Source organism: Barbus barbus (genome assembly GCF_936440315.1).
Source record: "Barbus barbus genome assembly, chromosome: 20".
Lineage (NCBI taxonomy): Eukaryota > Metazoa > Chordata > Actinopteri > Cypriniformes > Cyprinidae > Barbus > Barbus barbus.
In genome coordinates this window covers 27543353-27562403 of record NC_136748.1, presented here as the reverse complement: position 1 = coordinate 27562403, position 19051 = coordinate 27543353, and the positions used below count along the sequence as shown (strand labels likewise).

General features: G+C 40.2%; 1 protein-coding gene across 2 annotated transcripts; it reads left to right on the top strand.

Moving 5' to 3' along the window:
* Nucleotides 1-1609: 1609 nt before the first annotated feature.
* On the top strand, nt 1610-18653 carry LOC306886667 (tubby-related protein 4-like; the record flags this gene model as incomplete). 2 transcript variants are annotated; one of them, XM_079443965.1, is made up of 15 exons in its annotated part: nt 1610-1630; nt 3273-3542; nt 4159-4287; nt 10308-10469; nt 10622-10802; nt 11400-11507; nt 11765-11931; nt 12797-13021; nt 13103-13337; nt 13465-13609; nt 13807-13948; nt 14207-14300; nt 14396-14539; nt 14633-18150; nt 18537-18653. In XM_079443965.1, 15 exons carry the CDS (start codon nt 1610-1612, stop codon nt 18651-18653), a joined length of 5658 nt encoding a protein of 1885 aa, XP_079300091.1. The 2 variants fall into 2 exon arrangements, with proteins under 2 accessions (XP_079300091.1, XP_079300092.1); XM_079443966.1 differs by lacking the exon at nt 1610-1630 and having other exon boundaries at nt 3291-3542; nt 14633-15022; nt 15761-18150.
* Between the last annotated feature and the right edge of the window lie 398 nt (nt 18654-19051).

Genomic DNA, 19051 nt, shown 5'->3' with positions numbered 1-19051 from the left:
TGGTTTTGATTGCGTCTATTGTCCTCATTTGTAAGTCGCTTTGGATAAAAGCGTCTGCTAAATAATTAAATGTAAATGTTAAAATAATCAAAACAACTTGAGAGATCACTGAGATGAAAGACCGTTTTGAATCATATATTATTATTTTCTCCGTGAACCTTTGCATTATTCAGTTTCCTGCATCTAAGGCTAAATAATAGTGAAGACTGCTGATTTATATCAGTCCAATTTGCCTGTAAACCACATTTGTTGTATACTATCTCTGGATGTGGTTGGCAGTCATGTGATCCACAGCACCATTCCGTCAGAGCGCGGGTTGCCTTCGCACATCGAAAAATCCCTCATTTAGGGAGTATTTTGCGCCAACGCACAGCATCCCGCTGCATTGACTTTAATGTTCTGTGGGGTAAAATCTCCAATGAGCATCTGGCTACCATTTAGACGCATTGAGAGCGAGTTGATAGAGGTGAGTTTGCTGATAGAAATGAATGCAGAATTTTTATTTTATTACTCGAATTAATTGTTTTCTTGTTGGCTCACATTGTTCTTATTTTATTTCTTTGGAATGACACAGTAATAGTCAATGTTGTATACTGGATGGTTGTGTAATTATCTCACGAGTGTAGGTGGCAACCATAGTTGATGGATTTATTCTAAACTGCATCCAGCTTAATTACCTTAATTACCTGCCACAGTTCTTATATAAGCAGATGTGTGACACTGAGCTCGTTATTATTCGACAGCCCTATATGGATATTTTATATATTGATTGTATTGTAGTTTAACAGTGAGATTATGTTTTAAACGAAATTGTATATATATTGTTGTTAAGCCTAAGCGAAACGCATGGGAAAATTAATAATTCTGTTGGAAATTAGAATAAATGCAGTTATGAAGTCTTAGGTTGGGTGTCATTAAAATTCAGCCATCATCACATCCCTGTTGCCATGACGCCTGCGAGCTGCCTTATTCTTAGTTGTGCAGAATTTTCTGTATCTTTTTTTCTTTTTCTTTTGCATGTATGCATGCTTTTTTACACAGATGCTTCGATGCATAATTTCGGTTGCGTTATTCTGAGTATAAAGCATGAATTGCAGGGGTTTTAAACGTCCTGTGACGTAATGGGACCAATGTCAACTCAAGTGTGGGTGCAGACTGAGAAATGAAATGCCTTTAAATGATTCTGCATGCAGAGCTTGTCTCATCATTGGTGGCTTGTTCTTGCTTTTCAATCAGCAAATGATATATGGCTTTTTTATATAAATAAATACATTTGTGTGTGTGTGTGTGTGTGTGTGTGTGTGTGTGTGTGTGTGTGTTTTCTCTTTGCATAGAAATCCTGAACTACCGAAGACTGAAAGCTGATTTTGTATAATGAGGATAAACTACAATAGGCCTTGCCTTTTGATTTAGACATAATTCACATTATTGTGTTGAACAGAAATAGAACAGACTGCATTGCTCATAGTCTCAGACTATAATGGCCTGATATTAGTCACACTTTTTCTTAAGACACATCTGCAGTTTAGCATTCTCAGGTTGTACTGCACATTTTTTGAATAAGCAAGCAAAATGGAGCACTCCTTCAAAGACGGAATTCGGACCAATAATGTCCAGGGACTATGAAGAGGTGAGTATTTTCAGAAGCTACATTTTGCATTCTGTTTTCTGGTGCATCGAAAGCATAAATGTTTTTTAATACAATTGTAGTTAATTTTGGAAACAGAAATTTGACAGATAATGTTAAATAAGTTAGTTTTTGCATGTGGCATTCCATCTATATTCTATCTAAAACCATTATAAACTCAATTTTTTGTTGAATTCTTTTAGAATTATTAAGCATGTTTTTGCAGTTTTCATTGTATTAGATGTGATTTCTGTGCCACTAGCAACACAAACTTGAATTGCAAAAATTATGAAAATATTTTTCAAACAGGCTGTTAATTTTCAGATCCAACTATTAATGGCTTACATTTCTCATGCTTGTTAAATTTTTATAGGAGAAGGTATTTTAACATATTAAAATAATGTTGATTTACAATGGTTAAAGAATTGGTGACCAGTTACAGCATTTAAAATACACACATTCACCTAAATTTTTAACCTAATATTTTGATTCTGAAGAAAAAATCTCCATGCTAATTTTGTATTTTTTATATTTTACTTATGCTTATGCTTGATGCTATAGACTAAAAGCATAAAAAAAAGCACAAAAGCTGTCACTGGGGTCGTATCCTTTTTAAAAGGTACATCTTTATACCTTATTTACCCCAAAAGGGTGCAGATTAGTGCCTTAAAGGTACATATTAGTACCTAAATGGTACATATTAGTACTATTGCCCTATTGAGTGTCTATTTACACTAAGTGCAAATAGCCCATCTTGTTGGCAAAGGCTTACACTAACTCCGCCCACTAACGTGTGATTGGGTTAGTCAAAATTAAAAAAAGACTCAAGTTCAACATCAGTTTTAGTGGCGCAGATGGTAAGGCGCATGCTTTTTGACGCGATCGACCCGAGTTCGAGTCCACCTTTTGCCAAAAAATTTTTTTCTCCCTTTTCAAATCTCATATCGCATCAGAAAGGCATTTACTTTCAATAAAAATTAAGGAAATAATCAAAAAGTTGAAAATAAAGTATCGGGTAGGGTTAGGGTAGGTTTAGGGAGGGCTTTATTGTCCCAATAAGATGGCATCCATTTAATAAATTTGAATTAAAATTATAATTTACACTCAGTACGTTATTATTGCGTACTGTTTTACAATACTGAGGTGCAGATAATTGCCACTATTTGCAATAAGTAGTATAAATAGCAGAAAATCTTGCTATTTTAACATAGTGTAAATAGAATCTATAGCTATTTGCACTTGGTGTAAATAGCATATCGTTAAAAAATACTGCTATTTTCACTTGGTGTAAATAGAATCCATTGCTATTTGCACTTAGTGTAAATAGAATCCATCGCTATTTGCACTGAGTGTAAATAGCATCTGTCACTAAAAAAATATGCTATTTGCACTTAGAGTGTATATAGCGTCTATCGCTATTTACACTTAGTGCAAATAGCCGCTGCCTACCTTTACTGCCTTAGTGACAACTATTGTACCTTTTTTTTCTTCTGAGTGTGTATAAATAAACTTACCCTGCCGAACTACCCATTTACTGAATGAATATGCACATATTCTAATATAACTTAATATTAATTACCATTAAAAATGATAGATTTTAAATATTTCAGCATTAACTCCCTGTCATCTCCCTCTATACCTGTAGCCTGGTCAGTCTGTAGGGATGTTGGCTGCGGTGGAACATGGTCCGGTCCTCTGCAGTGACTCCAACATCCTCTGCCTCTCATGGAAAGGGAGAGTTCCCAAAAGTGAGAAGGAGAAGCCGGTGTGCAGGAGGCGCTACTATGAGGAGGGATGGCTGGCCACTGGGAACGCCAGGGGTGTTGTGGGTGTGACGTTCACGTCTAGTCACTGTAGAAGGGACAGAAATACCCCACAACGAATCAACTTCAATTTACGGGGTCATAACAGTGAGGTGGGAGTTTGCCTCTTCTTTTGATTTTTTGTTTTGCTACCAACAGCCACATGATGGGTCAAAGTTAGCTCTTCCACAAACTGAGGTATATGCTAACATATAAATGTGAACAATGCTATACACACAAATACAAAACACTTTAACATTAAAATAATGCAATAAACGTTAATAATGTAAGATTAGGATAAAACCCTCATTTACACAACTGATAAGAAAAACTTAGAAGGAAACAGTCAATAAAAATCAGATGTGAGCTGTCACACAGAGAATTCTGGCAATGTCAGTTTATGGTTTATCATTGTAAATTATAAGATGACTTCCAAAAACAGTATATATGAAATGTCCTATTAGAACTATTACAGTTTTTCACCATATAGTAAGAGGAATTACCATAGTATTTTTCATCTTTACCTTCAAAATTCTGACAATTTTTACAGTGTATGTTTTGATAAATCTTATATGAGGTAAAAACTTCAGTCAAATCTGAAAAATATATTTTATTCTATATTGTAAGTTGAGCTAAAATGACCATCTAGTGCATTTGTCAATTTGCCATCTTATGCATAAGTAGCATGTACTGCTAGAACTTGATTCCCATGGTGCTGTACTTGTATAGGTTGTCCTTGTTAGATGGAATGAACCGTTTCAGAAGCTTGCAACGTGTGACATGGAGGGAGGGATATTTGTGTGGATCCAGTATGAAGGAAGATGGTCTGTAGAGTTGGTGAATGACAGAGGTGCTCAGGTATGTTAGTATTTCATGCTTAATTTTTAATCTGTCCTGGATGTCAATGTATTTTCATGATATGTCAGTATTCCTAAACTTACTAATAAGTTTTGATAAAACATGCATGATCTTAAATGCATTATTAACCTTGTAAAGCCTAAAATATAAAATAATAGTAATTTTTTTTAAATGGAACATTTTAAACAAAATAATGAAAAATATTGAATAAAGTATGACATTTGATGCATCAGCCTTTAATAGCTCATATAGTATGATAGCTCATACTTGATATAAACTATCAATCAAATGATGAAGACTGTGTACAACAGGTTTTTCAGCAGTTTTGGACAGTCTGATAATTTAGAGGTCTTATCAAAATTATACAGTAGGGTTTATAGTAAGACAATGCAAATAAAGTACAGTATAATATAATGATTAGATAATTTCCTTTTTCCATGCCACTTTCTCATGTTATTCATCATTGGGGATTATCGTCAAAAATTACTCATAGTTATGAAACAGAAAACAAAAAGTAGTTAATTAGTACAACCCGGAATCCGGAAATGTTGGGACGTTTTTTTAAATTTGAATAAAATGAAAACTAAAAGACTTTTAAATCGCATGAGCCAAAAAAAATTTTTTTATCCACAATATGGTGAATATTGTGAATAAAATATAATGCTTGTTACAACATAACAAATGTTTAAACGGAGAAATTTTACACTTTTATCCACTAAATGAGCTAATTTCAAATTTGATGCCTGCTACCATCCCAACTCGTCACATATTGACGCTTGGTTTTGGCGTCGCTTTTTGACGCTCAAGGTACCCCTTTAGCGTCACTTTTCGACGTGAAGGGAAGGTACCCCTTTAGTGTCACTTTTCAGCGTCGATATGCTAATGCGATATTGGGAATTTTATCGTCATAATAAGGTTGCCATTATTGCATATATGTATGGGTGTGATTTTTCAATGTAAACAGTCAAAATAGTTTTATTTATATGACTTACCCAACCCCTGCCCCTAAACCTACCATCTGTGAAGAAAACGCAAGATATAGGAGGCAGATGCAACTACTGTCATAATTTATTTAAAAATGATTAATATACGCTAAGTGTTTCCTATTTAAAAAAATGGAGGACCCTTCACTTCGAAAAGTGACGCTAAAGGGGTACCTTGAGCGTCAAAAAGCGACGCCAAAACCAAGCGTCAATATGTGACGAGTTGGGATGAGACTATGTTACTGCTACAGGTCTCAAAAAAGTTGGCCTGGGGGCAACAAAGGGCTGAAAAAGCAAGAATTTTTTAAAAGATTCAGCTGAGAGAACATCTAGCAACTAATTAAGTTAATTGACATCAGGTCTGTAACATGATTAGCTATAAAAGGGATTTCTTTCAGAAGTAAAGATGGGCATAGGGCAGAGACTCTCCAATCTGTGAAAAAGTACGTAAAAAGATTGTGGAATACTTTAAAAACAATGTTCCTCAACGTTAAATTGCAAAGGATTTGCAAATCTCATCATCTACAGTGCATAACATCATCAAAAGATTCAGAGAAACTGGAGAAATATCTGTGCGTAAGGGACAAGGCCAAAGACCTTTGTTGGATGCCTGTGGTCTTTGGGCCCTCAGACGACACTGCATCACTCATCGGCATGATTCTGGGGTGGTGATGGCGCAGTGGATAAGACACATGCCTTTGGTGTGAGAGACCCGGGTTCGAATCCACTGTGAGACACCAATGTGTCCCTGAGCAAGACACTTAACCCCTAGTTGCTCCAGAGGCGTGCGACCTCTGACATATATAGCAATTGTAAGTCGCTTTGGATAAAAGCATCAGCTAAATGAGTAAATGTAAATGTAAATTCTGTCATTGACATTACTAAATGGGCCCAGGAATACTTCCAGAAACCACTGTCGGTAAACACAATGCGCCGTGCCATCTACAGATGCCAACTAAAGCTCTATCATACAAAAAGGAAGCCATATGTGAGCATGGTCCAGAAGCGCCGTCGTGTCCTGTGGGCCAAGGCTCATTTAAAATGTACTGTTTCAAAGTGGAAAAGTGTTCTATAGTCAGACGAGTCCAAATTTGACATTCTTGTTGGAAATCACAGACGCCGTGTCCTACAAGCTAAAGACCTTCCAGCGTGTTATCAGCGTTCAGTTCAAAAGCCAGCATCTCTGATGGTATGAGGGTGCATAAGTGCATACGGTATGGGCAGCTGGCATGTTTTGGAAGGCACTATGAATGCTGAAAGGTATATAAAGGTTTAAGAGCAACATATGCTCCCCTCAAGACAACGTCTATTTCAGGGAAGCCTTGTGTATTTCAGCAGGACAATACACATACTCAGAATCAGAATCAGAATGAGCTTTATTGGCCAAGTATGTTTACACATACAAGGAATTTGTTGTAGTGACAGAAGCTCCACAGTGCAACAGAAAGACAGCAACAGGACAGGACACAGATAATAAAAGAATGATATACAAATATCCAAATAGGCAATGTACAAAGCAGCAAAAACACAATATATAATATAGACAACTATGTATGTACAGGTCAAGTATGTGCAAATTAGAAATGAGAAAATAAAAATAAAATAAGTGAGTATGGTGAATGGATAATGTATTATAGTTGTGTGTTCCACATTTATTGTTGAGTGTTCATGAGATGGATTGCCTGAGGGAAGAAACTGTTCCTGTGTCTGGTCGTTCTGGTGATCAGAGCTCTGTAACGTCGACCAGACGGTAACAGTTCAAAGAGGAAGTATGCTGGATGTGAGGGATCCAGAGTAATTTTACCAGCCCTTTTGCTCACTCTGGATAAGTACAGCTCTTGGAGAGTGGGGAGGGATGTACCAATGATTCGCTCAGCAGTCCGGACTACTCTCCGTAGTCTTCTGAGGTCAGATTTGGTAGCTGAGCTGAACCACACAGTTATTGAAGTGCAGAGGACGGATTCAATGATGGTGGAGTAGAACTGTTGCAGCAGCTTCTGTGGCAGGTTGAACTTCCTCAGCTGGCGAAGAAAGTACAACCTCTGCTGGACCTTTCTGACAATGGAGTCTATGTGAATATCCCACTTTAGGTCCTGGGAGATGGTGGTGCCCAGGAATCTGAATGACTCCACTGCAGTCACAGGGCTGTTGATGGTGAGTGGGGGGAGAGCAGGGCGGTCTCTCCTGAAGTCCACAATCATCTCCACAGTTTTGAGCGTGTTAAGCTCCAGGTTGTTAAGACTGCACCAGACAGCCAGGTCTTAACCTCCTGTCTGTAAGCAGACTCGTTACCGTCCTGGATGAGGCCGATCAGTGTGGTGTTGTCTGCAAACTTCAGGAGCTTGACAGAGGGGTCTTTAGAAGTGCAGTCGTTGGTGTGAGTGCTGGATGTGAATTTACCAAACTTTAGTAACTGCTGTCTGTCTGTCAGGAAGCTGTTGATCCACTGACAGACGGAGGTGGGGGCGGAGAGCTGAGTTAGTTTATTCTGAAGGGTTTCCGTGATGATGGTGTTAAAAGCTTAGCTGAAGTCCACAAACAGGATCCTCATATAAGTCCCTGGTCTGTCCAGATGCTTCAGGATGAAGTGCATTCCCATGTTGACTGCATCATCCCCAGACCTTTTTGCTCTGTAGGCAAACTGCAGGGGGTCCAGTAAGGGACCAGTGATGTCCTTCAGATGAGCCAAAACCAGTCTTTCAAATGATTTCATGGCTACAGACGTTAGGGCCACAGGTCTGTAGTCATTAAGTCCAGTAATTTGGGGTTTCTTTAAGAAGGGGTTGATGGTGGAGCGTTTGAAGCATGAGGGGACTTCACACAGCTCCAGTGATCTGTTGAAGATCTGTGTGAAGATGGGGGCCAGCTGGTCAGCACAGCTTTTCAGACAGGCTGGTGACACTGTCTGGGCTTGGTGCTTTCCTTCTTTTGTTCTTCCTGAAGACCTGGCACACATCTTCTTCGCTGATTTGAATTGTAGGTGTGGGGGAGAAGAGGGTTGCTGGAAGTGTTAATGGTTGTGTTGAGAGGTGTTCAGGGCAGGTAAGGGGTGATTTTTCAAAACGACAATAAAACTCGTTCAAGTCGTCTGCCAGGTGTTGATTCTCCAGAGTGCTGGGGGATGGTGACTTGTAACTGGTGATATCCTTCATTCCTTTCCACACTGAAGCAGGATCACTGGAAGATAATTTTTTCCTTAGCTTGTCAGAATAATTCCTCTTTGCCACTCTGATCTCCTTTTCCAGTGTGTATTTGGCCTGTTTGTACAATACTTTATCCCCCTTTCTGTAAGCATCTTCTTTGGCCTGACGGAGCTGTCTGAGTTTTGCAGTGAACCATGGTTTGTCATAGATTAAATGAGTCCTGTTTGGAATGCACATGTCCTCACAGAAACGGATGTAAGATGTTACAGTCTCTGTGAGCTCGTCCAGATCGATGGCAGCGGCTTCAAAAACAGACCAATCAGTGAGAGAGAAACAGGCTTGTAGATCCCGCTCTGTTTCATTAGTCTATCTTTTAACAGATCTTAATACAGGCTTTGCAGATTTAAGTTTCTGCCTGTAGGTCGGAATAATATGAACTAAACAGTGATCAGAGAGTCCTAAAGCTGCCCATGGGTCAGAGTGATATGCGTCCTTTATTGTTGTGTAACAGTGATCCAATATATTACTGTCTCTGGTGGGACATGTGATGTGCTGTCTGTATTTTGTTAGTTCACGGGAGAGATTTGCTTTATTAAAGTCCCCGAGAATGATTAAAACAGAGTCTGGGTGTTGTTGTTCTGTGTCTGTGATAAGATCAGCGAGATTCTGTAAAGCTGTGCTCACATGCGCTTGCGGTGGAATGTAGACACTCACGAGAATGAAAGAGCAGAACTCCCGCGGCGAATAGAACGGCTTGCAGTTAATGAAGAGCGTTTCTAGATCTGAACAGCACATCTTCTTTAACACAGTTACATCTGTACACCACCTCTCATTGATGTAAAAGCACATCTGATTTCCCCGTTAATACCGCGTCCCGATCTGCTCTGATCAGCTGGTAATTAGGCAGATGTAGTTCGCTGTCCGGTATGTCGCCATTTAGCCAGGTTTCCGTGAAACACAGAGCAGCAGAGTTAGAAAAATCCTTGTTTGTCCGGGAGAGCAGAAGGAGTTCGTCCGTTTTGTTGGGTAGAGAGCGGAGATTCACCAGATGGATGCTAGGCAACGCCGTTCGAAATCCGTGCTGTCGAAGCTTCACGAGCGCTCCGGCTCGCTTCCCCCGCCTACGCCTCCTGTAGCGTTTGACCAGAGCTACGGCTCCGCCAACTACAATGTCCAGCAAAACGTCCGAAAAATCAAAATCCGGTAAAAGATTTTGTGGTGTGTTCTGCCAAATATTCAGCAGGTCATCCCTGGTAAAACTGATCGTATTTGAAAAACAAAAACCAGGAAAAACAAACAAAAACAGTACAAACACTGGAGAGCAAAGCACAATAGCTGCCATCAGCGGCGCCATCTTGTTTTTTTTACCCAGCAGGTTTTTTTACTGCAGCTATCACAACAGCATGGCTTCATAGTAGAAGAGTCAGGGTGCTGAATTAGCCTGCCTGAAGTCCAGATCTTTCATATATAGAGAACATTTGGCGCACCATTAAACGAAAGATATGTCAAAGACGACCACAAACTCTTCAGCAGCTGGAAACCTATATTAAGCAAGAATAGGACCAAATTCCAACACCAAAACTCCAGAAACTCATAACCTCGATGCCCAGATGTCTTCAAACTGTTTTGAAAAGAAGAGGAGATGCTACACCATGGCAAACATGCCCCCGTCCCAACTATTTTGAGACCTGTAGCAGGCATCAAATTTGAAATGAGCTCAATTTGTGGATAAAATTGTAAAATTTCTCAGTTTAAACATTGTTATGTTATCTATGTTCTATTGTGAATAAAATATTGACTCATGTGATTTTGAAATTTGAAATTTGAAATTGTCTTTTTTTGTGAATATTATTCTAACATGAACTGCTTAATGAACTAGTGGTTTGTCATCTAGGTGAGTGACTTCACCTGGTCACATGATGGTACACAGGCCTTAATCGCCTACAGGGATGGTTTTGTCCTGGTGGGTTCAGTGAGCGGACAGAGACACTGGTCATCTGAGATCAATCTGGAGAGCCAGATCACCTGTGGAATCTGGACCCCTGATGACCAGCAGGTAACTCTTTGCTATTGCTTCATCAAACTGAGGGAAAAGTGCATTTGTTGTCAACAGGTTGTTCGCAAATGATGAAATGACTTGGATCGATGCCCTTGGACCGATGCCTGAGTTTCCCTAATTTGGTGTTTGTATTCATTTAATCTCCCTAGGTGCTTTTTGGAACAGCAGACGGGCAAGTCATAGTGATGGACTGCCACGGCCGTATGCTTGCCCATGTTCTTCTGCATGAGTCAGATGGCATAGTCAGCATGTCTTGGAACTGCCCAAACTTCCTGGTGGAAGACAGCACTGAGAGCGATGCAGACTCTGATGACCCTACTCCAGCTCAAGGTACTTTATACTCATAAATAAAGTCAAGCCACAATACACATTGTTTCAGTGCAGCTTTACAGAAAAACATGATGTTGATAATATCTTATTATCTTCATGCCTTATAGGCACATTTAGCAGATTAGCTCTGGACGATAATATAATTTTATGACGATACAAGCAATCAGTTGAAATGTTGAAATATGCTATATACTGCAGTATAGTGTGCAGTATATTGAGCTGAATGAGTATTCTGTATGTATGCAGATGAAGTTGGACATACTTACATACAGTATATAAAAAGATGGGCGATAATTTTGCAACTTAATAAAAAGTCAAGCAGTTTTTTCACTGTATTCTTGAGTCTCTTGAAGATTAAATTTTTTTTGAGATTACAAAATAGGTTTTTAAGACCAGTGCATTGCATGCATCATCCATTAATGATAGAATAGTGACGCTTTTTCCAAGTTTTTTTCTAAAGAACCATAAAGTTCTACTTTGGATCTTTATTTTTGAACACATACAAAATATTATTCATTTTTATGGATCTTTGCAAGGCAGTGATGAGTATTTGACTTTCTGAATGTTATTAACTATAAAACCATGTTTCCTTTCAAGTGCAAAATCTCAAACCACTGCTCACGGTCAGCTTCATATCAGGAGACATTAGTTTGATGAACAATTATGATGACCTTTCACCTACCATTATACACTCAGGACTGAAAGGTAAAACAGTGTTGTATTTGCAATAAATGAATTACAAAGTATGTGTTTTATAACTGCCACTGGATAATTATTATCATCATAACATAATATTCCTAGTTATTTTTAACATAATGTGCATCTGTGGCATGCTGTTGATTAAATTTGATAGTTACAAGGTTTTTCATGGTTTAGGAACTTCTGGTTACCCCTACAGTAATTCAATAAAAATGTTGATCCTGTAATCTGTAATCTGACTAGACAGACTTGTGTTTTTTCAGATGTGGAGGTACAATGGTGCTCTCAGGGAGACCTGCTGGCAGTGGCCGGGATGGAGAGACATGGCCTGCCCGCTGACTCAGCCTGTGCCTCTTTAATGAGGAACGCCCTTGTCAAGTTTTACAATGTCCAAGGGGAACATATATACACTTTAGAAACTCCAGCCCAAGTGAGCTATAACCAGTCATCATTTAACAGTTGAAGCATATATACACTATCAGTCAAAAGTTTGGAATAATTACGTTTTTTTTATGTTTTTGAAAGAAATATTTTATACTCAGTAACCAAGGTTGCATTTTTCATCAAAAAAACTGTAAAACTCTAATATTGTGAAATAGTATTTGAATTTAGAGCAACTGTTTTCTATTTGAAAATATTTAAAAATGTAATTTATTCCTGTGATGGGGAAAGCTGAATTTTCAGCATTATGACTTCAGTCTTCAGTGTCACATGATCCTTCAGAAATCATTCTAATATGCTGGTTGGGTGCTGTATTATTAATAACGGTTCTTATTATTACTGATTAATACTTTTGTGGAAACAGTGCTACATTCACTGATGAATAGAATGTTAAAAAGAACAGCAATGGCTCACATTTTAATGATAATTTTTTAATGATTTAATGTGTCCTTGCTGAATAAATGTATTATAAATCTATCTATCTGTCTGTCTATGTATCTATCTATCTATAGATATATACAGTATATATATATATATCTTATTCACCCCAAACTTTACAATGGTATAATTGTTTCAACATAAATATTGAGCGGCAAAAGCTGTTTTCAACATTGATAATAATATTGTTTCTTAAGCACCAAATCAGCATATTATAATTATTTCTGAAGGATCATATAACACTGAAGACCGGAGTAAAATCATTTTTAACTAGATATTGATATTTAGCTGTTTTCCCCCTTGCAACCCATTTTAAGTTATGTCTCACCACATGAGAACCACTGATATAAACAACACCCTACATACAATAAAATAATAAATAAACTATATATAATTTAAATATCTTTTTATTTTAGAGGCCCATCACCACGATTTGCTGGGGTCACAGGGACTCGCGTCTGTTTCTGGCCTGTGGTCCAGCCCTGTACGTAGTGCGTGTGGAGCACCGTGTGGCCAGCCTGCAGCTTCTGTGTCAGCAGGGCATTGCCAGTGCTCTTAAAGAGGAGAGAGATGTGGGAAAACTAAACATGCCTTCACTCCTCTGTTCCTATGTTACCACTGCTTTCATTCCAACTATCAAGGTACAAAAGAAGCAAGTGAAGTTTTTGATGTACACTAATGTATGCATTAAACTTAATGCATAATATTTTTCATCTCGCCAGCCACCAATCCCTGATCCAAATAACATCCGAGACTTTGTGAGCTATCCAACATCAGGGAATGAGCGCCTGCACTGCACTATGAAACGTTCAGAGGAGAATCTAGAAGCAGGAGGCCCCTGTTATACCCTCTATCTGGAACACCTGGGAGGTTTGGTGCCTATTCTCAAGGGTCGTCGCATCAGCAAACTGCGACCAGAGTTTGTTATTATGGACCCAAAAATGGATGGTAAAGCAGGTACTGCTATATGGACTGTTGCTCATTATGTACACTTTAAACTCAAGCTTAATGTGTAAATGCATTGGTATTTAATTTTCTGGTCTTTAAAAGCTGATCTTTAATTTGATCTAATCTTGTCTTTCAGATGAGGTCTGTGTAAATGGCATGATCTCCTATATGACTGACAGCTGTAACTGCTCAGACTCAAGCGATATTGAGTTGAGCGATGAGTGGGTTGGGCGAAAGTCACCCAAACTTTCTAGAGGAAACAGGTCTCCTAAGCTTCCTAGGTACTCTAAACATATAAGGTACTGTTGAATATAAAAATCACACAATATTACACAGTGCCTGAAACTTAAAATAAATGTTTGTTCCATCACAACCTTGACAAAACACAATACAGTAAATTTCTGAAAAACTTAAGTTACAAAAAAAACAACTTTTTACTTGATAGCAAGTTAAATTTCATATTTGTTTTATTCTCTAGAATTAATATGGAATCAAGAAAGTCTCCTAAACTTGCCCAAACATCTCAAGAAATGTCTAGGTCTCCTAGATTACCAAAGAAGCCTCCAGTTCGGTCTCCGAGTCTTACTCGAAGAGAATTTCCACTTGATGGCTTTAGTGAGGTACTTAACATCTTATTTGCAAGCTAATTTTGGCAATAATTTTATATTCATCTACTTGCCTAGAATTAATATGGGAAGTGTTTATATTTATTACCTCTGTCTACTCTATACTGAGAGGGACATTTGTCACATTTACTGCAGCATGACTTTAGCAGACAACTAATTTTCTTTAAACTCCTGCTTTTCTGAAGATAAATGACAGTAAACCGAATATGACCTTGAATATTTTCTATAGCTATCACTTAATTTGCTTTGCAGCATAATTACTTGGCCCAGGTCACCTCTAACATTTGGGGAACAAAGTTTAAGATTGTAGGCCTTGCCTCATTTTTGCCAGCTAACTTGGGAGCAGGTATGTTGTCAGGTTTTGTATTCAAACAGTTTCACATAATTATTTTAAATAATGTTCTTAATGTTTTTAAAATATGTCTTGACATGGTGTTCCAGTTATTTATAAAACTAGTTTGCTGCACCTGCAACCTCGTCAGATGACCATTTATTTGCCTGAGGTGCGTAAAATATCCCTGGACTTCATGAGTCTGCCAGTTTTCAATCCCAATGTGTTCAGTGAAGATGAAGATGATTTACCTGGTAAGAATCAGTGGAACATTTTTGTACATTTTGTCTCTGTATAGTTTAACTAAAACAAGAGCGAAATCTCAATATGTTCCTGCTTATTTCTAGTTATGGGACCCACGGGAGTGTCAGCTGACAATCCTCCTTGCACAGTTAATATCCCCATCGCTCCAATTCACAGCCCTGCTCAAGCCATGTCACCTACGCAAAGTATAGGCCTAGTGCAGTCTCTCCTAGCCAACCAGAATATTCAGCTTGATGTCCTTACCAATCCCACTGCCACTGCAGCTGCGGCAGCTGCAGCCGCAGCAACAGCAGCAGCAGCAGCTAATGCAACAGTATCTGAGCAGGACACTGTGACAGCACAGTACACTGTTCCAACCAGATATTCCAACCCTGGACAGGTGATTTTCAGCGGACTGGAAATGAGTAATATCCTGAGTGGAACTCTTCCTCCTCCTCCTCCACATCAGCCGCCACAACAACCCCAACAACAACGTCAACAACAACAGCAGCAACAAGACCATCAACAATCTAAACATCAACAGCAATTACAACCACAGCAGCATCATCTGAAATTGCAACATCAATCACAGCAGCTGCATCAACAGTCGCTGCAGCAGCAACACATGCAACATCAGCAGCAACTGCAAACGCAGCAGCATCAACAACAACTGCAACAGCAGCATCAACAGCAACTGCAACTGCAACTACAAAAGCAGCATCAACAGCAACTGCAACAGCAGCATCAACAACAACTGCAACAGCAGCATCAACAACTGCAACAGCAGCATCAACAGCAACTGCAACAGCAGCATCAACAACAACAACAACTGCAACAGCAGCATCAACAACTGCAACAGCAGCATCAACAGCAGTTGCAACAACATCAACAGCAACTACATCAGCAGCAAATGCAACAGCAGCAACTGCAACAGCAGCAACAACAGATTCAGCAGCAAGTGCAGCAGCATCAACAACAAATTCATCAACAACAATTCCAACAGCAACAGCACCAGTTGCAGCTTCAGCATGAGCAAATCCAGCAGCAGCAGCAACAGATGCAACAACAGCAGCAACAAATTCGACAGCAAATACAAGAAATGAGACAGCAGCAGCAACAACTTCAACAGCAGCATCAACAAATACAGATGCAGCATCAACAAATGCAAAGACAGCATCAGCAAATGCAGCATCAGCTTAAAATGCAAATGTCTCTTCAACATCCACCTTCAGGGTATGCTACTCTATCCCTGCATCAATTACAGCTAATGCCTCAAATTCCTCATCCAGACCAGCCTCCAGACAGAGGAGAACAAGTCCTCCCTCTGAAGATTCCCTCACGACCACAGTCATTTATTGAAACTGACACCATTGAGATACAGATCCGCAAAGTAAACCCTCCACCACCTTACCCAGGTACAGTGGTATCTGCTGCAGCTGCCGCACCCACTACGGCCCCTCCTGGTCTTCTTGTTAGCAATGAGAATGGCACTACGCTGTCAACAGATCCATGTTTAACTAAGGATGAATTCTCTCTTCTCCCAATTGGCCTCCAGTACCCAACTCCACTAGGCTATGAAAGAATCACTACTTTTGACAGCAGCGGAAATGTCGAAGAGGTGTGTCGCCCAAGGAGACGCCTTTTAAGGAACCAAAATGCCTATGGGATGCAAGGAATGGGCAGCTCCGCCACATTGAAAGTAACTTCATCTGAGAACAAGAAGGTCCAGTTGCCGTACAGCTCAGCAACTCTTAGTCGCCTCTCAGTGCCTAGATATTCCATACCAAGCGGAGACCCACCACCTTATCCTGACACATCTAGCCAAATGAACACAATCAGAAGTCCCACACAAAGGATTGACAGCAGTTTGATTCATGCCACTTTGCGCCGTGATCGCAGGGAACCGACCCTGAAGGTTTCTCAAATGGTGGATACAGTGAGGACTCTACCGACTAAATCCAAAATGAACGGTTCTCTCACGCTCTCCTATCAGCCAAGGATACCTACGGCTTTGTATACATGCACTCAGTGTAGCAGTAATAGCAGCAGCACTAGTGTAAGTGTCACTGGTGGTGGCACCAACAGCAGTGGAATTGCTGGAGGAACTGTGGTAAGGCAAGACTTTCCACCTGGAAAAGGGGCCCAACACAGCACGATAATTGTGCACTCCAAAAGTGCCTCGCCATTAGCCTCCCAGTCCTCCTATAACCTCCTGAGTCCCATTGACAACAGTAGAGACAGAACTGTCTATGTGAACTCTGCCTTTACGGAAGACGAGACACTAAGTCAGCAGTGCCATCTTGAAAAGTCAGTGCGGCATTTAACACTTGGGGATGTAAATTTGACAGTCAAACGGCCTCCACCTTACCAGTGGGACTCTCCTGCAGCAGAACAACTCTTGATACCTCAAGAGCAAAATTTAATGCTTGGACCTCCAGCACCACCATCACATAAGCCACCAACATTTTTACTTAGCCAACCACAGCACTTAGACATGACCCGACTACCTTTTGTCCTTTCAACAAAGCCTCCCCCCAGTTCCAGTTCTATGACCCTCCCTTCAGCCTATCAGTTATCTCTTTCACCCTTCCCATCAGTTGTAGGGCATGGTGGACCTCAACTACAGCCTTTGCAGAGTCCTGCACAATCATGTGGCCCCAATGACATGGTAACATCAAGCACTTTCAGCCAACCAGACCCAACTTTAGTCCTACCCCCAGGTTATCCTTCAAATTTGACCAATCTAGGTTGTTGCACTCTGCCTCCCATGTACCCAGGGACTAGCTCATGCAGCAACCTTCAGATGCATCCAATGAGCTTGCATCCTTGGAGCACATACAGCACTTGTCCTCCCATGCCAGACCATTCTGCCACATTGCCCAGTAAGACTCATCAGGCCCTGGAGAAGCCGGTTCTCTCTCCGCCTCCACCACCTCCACCTCCCCCACCACCTCCTCCTCCACCTCCTCTCCCTCCTCCTCCTCCACCCGTCGAGCTCTTGAACCATCAGAGTACTTCCGAGGTGGTCGTAGAATCTGGGGAGAGCTTTCAGGATCAGTCCTCTCTCAATGAGAGTCCACAAGGAGCAGAGAGGTTCAGCAAGAAGGCACGTAAGAGGCTTGACAGTAGGGCAGAAGAGGCCAATATGTCTGGAGTTTCTGAAGGGAAATCCAAAAAAGAGAGTCGCACGCTCTCTGACTTCAATTCCCTGATCTCCAGCCCAAGACTTGGCAGCAGGGAAAAGAAGAAACCTAAAGGGCAGAAAGAGCCATTGAACAAGGCCAAGAAATTGAGTAGGACATCAAATGAGTTCCAGGACAGCTCCGAGAGTGAGCCTGAACTCTTCATCAGTGGTGACGAATTAATGAACCAAAGCCAGAGCAGCAAGAAAGGATGGAAGAGCAAACGCAATCTGCGTACAGCAAATGAACTTGAAGAACTCAAGTGTCGTAAAGCTAACGAGAGAGAGGATCGTAGTCTTGGCAGCCAAGGCTTTGTCTATGTCATGGCCAACAAGCAGCCATTGTGGAACGAAGCCACCCAGGTTTACCAGCTTGACTTTGGAGGACGGGTGACACAGGAGTCAGCCAAAAACTTTCAGATTGAGCTTGATGGACGCCAGGTAAGTGATTTTATTTATTTGAGAAACCATTTTGAAAAATATTTTTGGAGTTCCATTTTGTGACACTAGGGGCAAAGAAATGACACCTTTAACAAATTTACAATATATGTAATCAGTAGCTTTGAGCAGTGGTTCTTAATCCTGGTCCTGGGGACCCCTTGCTCTGCACATTTTGCATGTCTCCCTTATTTCACACATCTGATTCAGATCACCAGCTCATTAGGAGAGAGCTCCATGAATTGAACTTTTTGTCAGATAAGGGAGACATAGAAAATGTGCAAAGCGGGGTGTCCCCAGGACCAGGATAAAGAAGCACTGACTCTGAGTAATAAACCTCTACCCTGCAACCATTACCCTGCATCTAACCCCATAATTCTCTATTACAGGTAATGCAGTTTGGCAGAATTGATGGCAATGCATATATCCTGGATTTTCAGTATCCGTTCTCAGCGGTACAGGCATTTGCTGTGGCCTTGGCCAATGTAACTCAGAGACTTAAATAGAAAACCTCTCCAGCAATCTTGTCCTTGAAAACATGACTGAAAAAGAGTTTATTGTTAATTGCAGATTGTGAGAAATATTACATTCTCTGCTGCCATAACGTCTGTGCAATGCCAGTTAGTAGGCGAGAGATCTGGTCACTCAGGCAGAGCGTACACAAGACGTAGACAGGTGGTCCGACAATAGATTTAGTGCTTTAAAGTACCTTTTTGTTAACAGAGGTACAAGCTGATTTAAGGTTCTACCTAAAAGGTGGTACACATCTGAAAAAAGTTAATATTTGTGTATTGATGGAATATTATTTTATTTATGAATTCACTTTCTTGGATTTTTTTCAATGTATTTTATTAGCATATGGTGTGATTTAAATATGAAGATAGTTACTAAAGATGAATGTTAG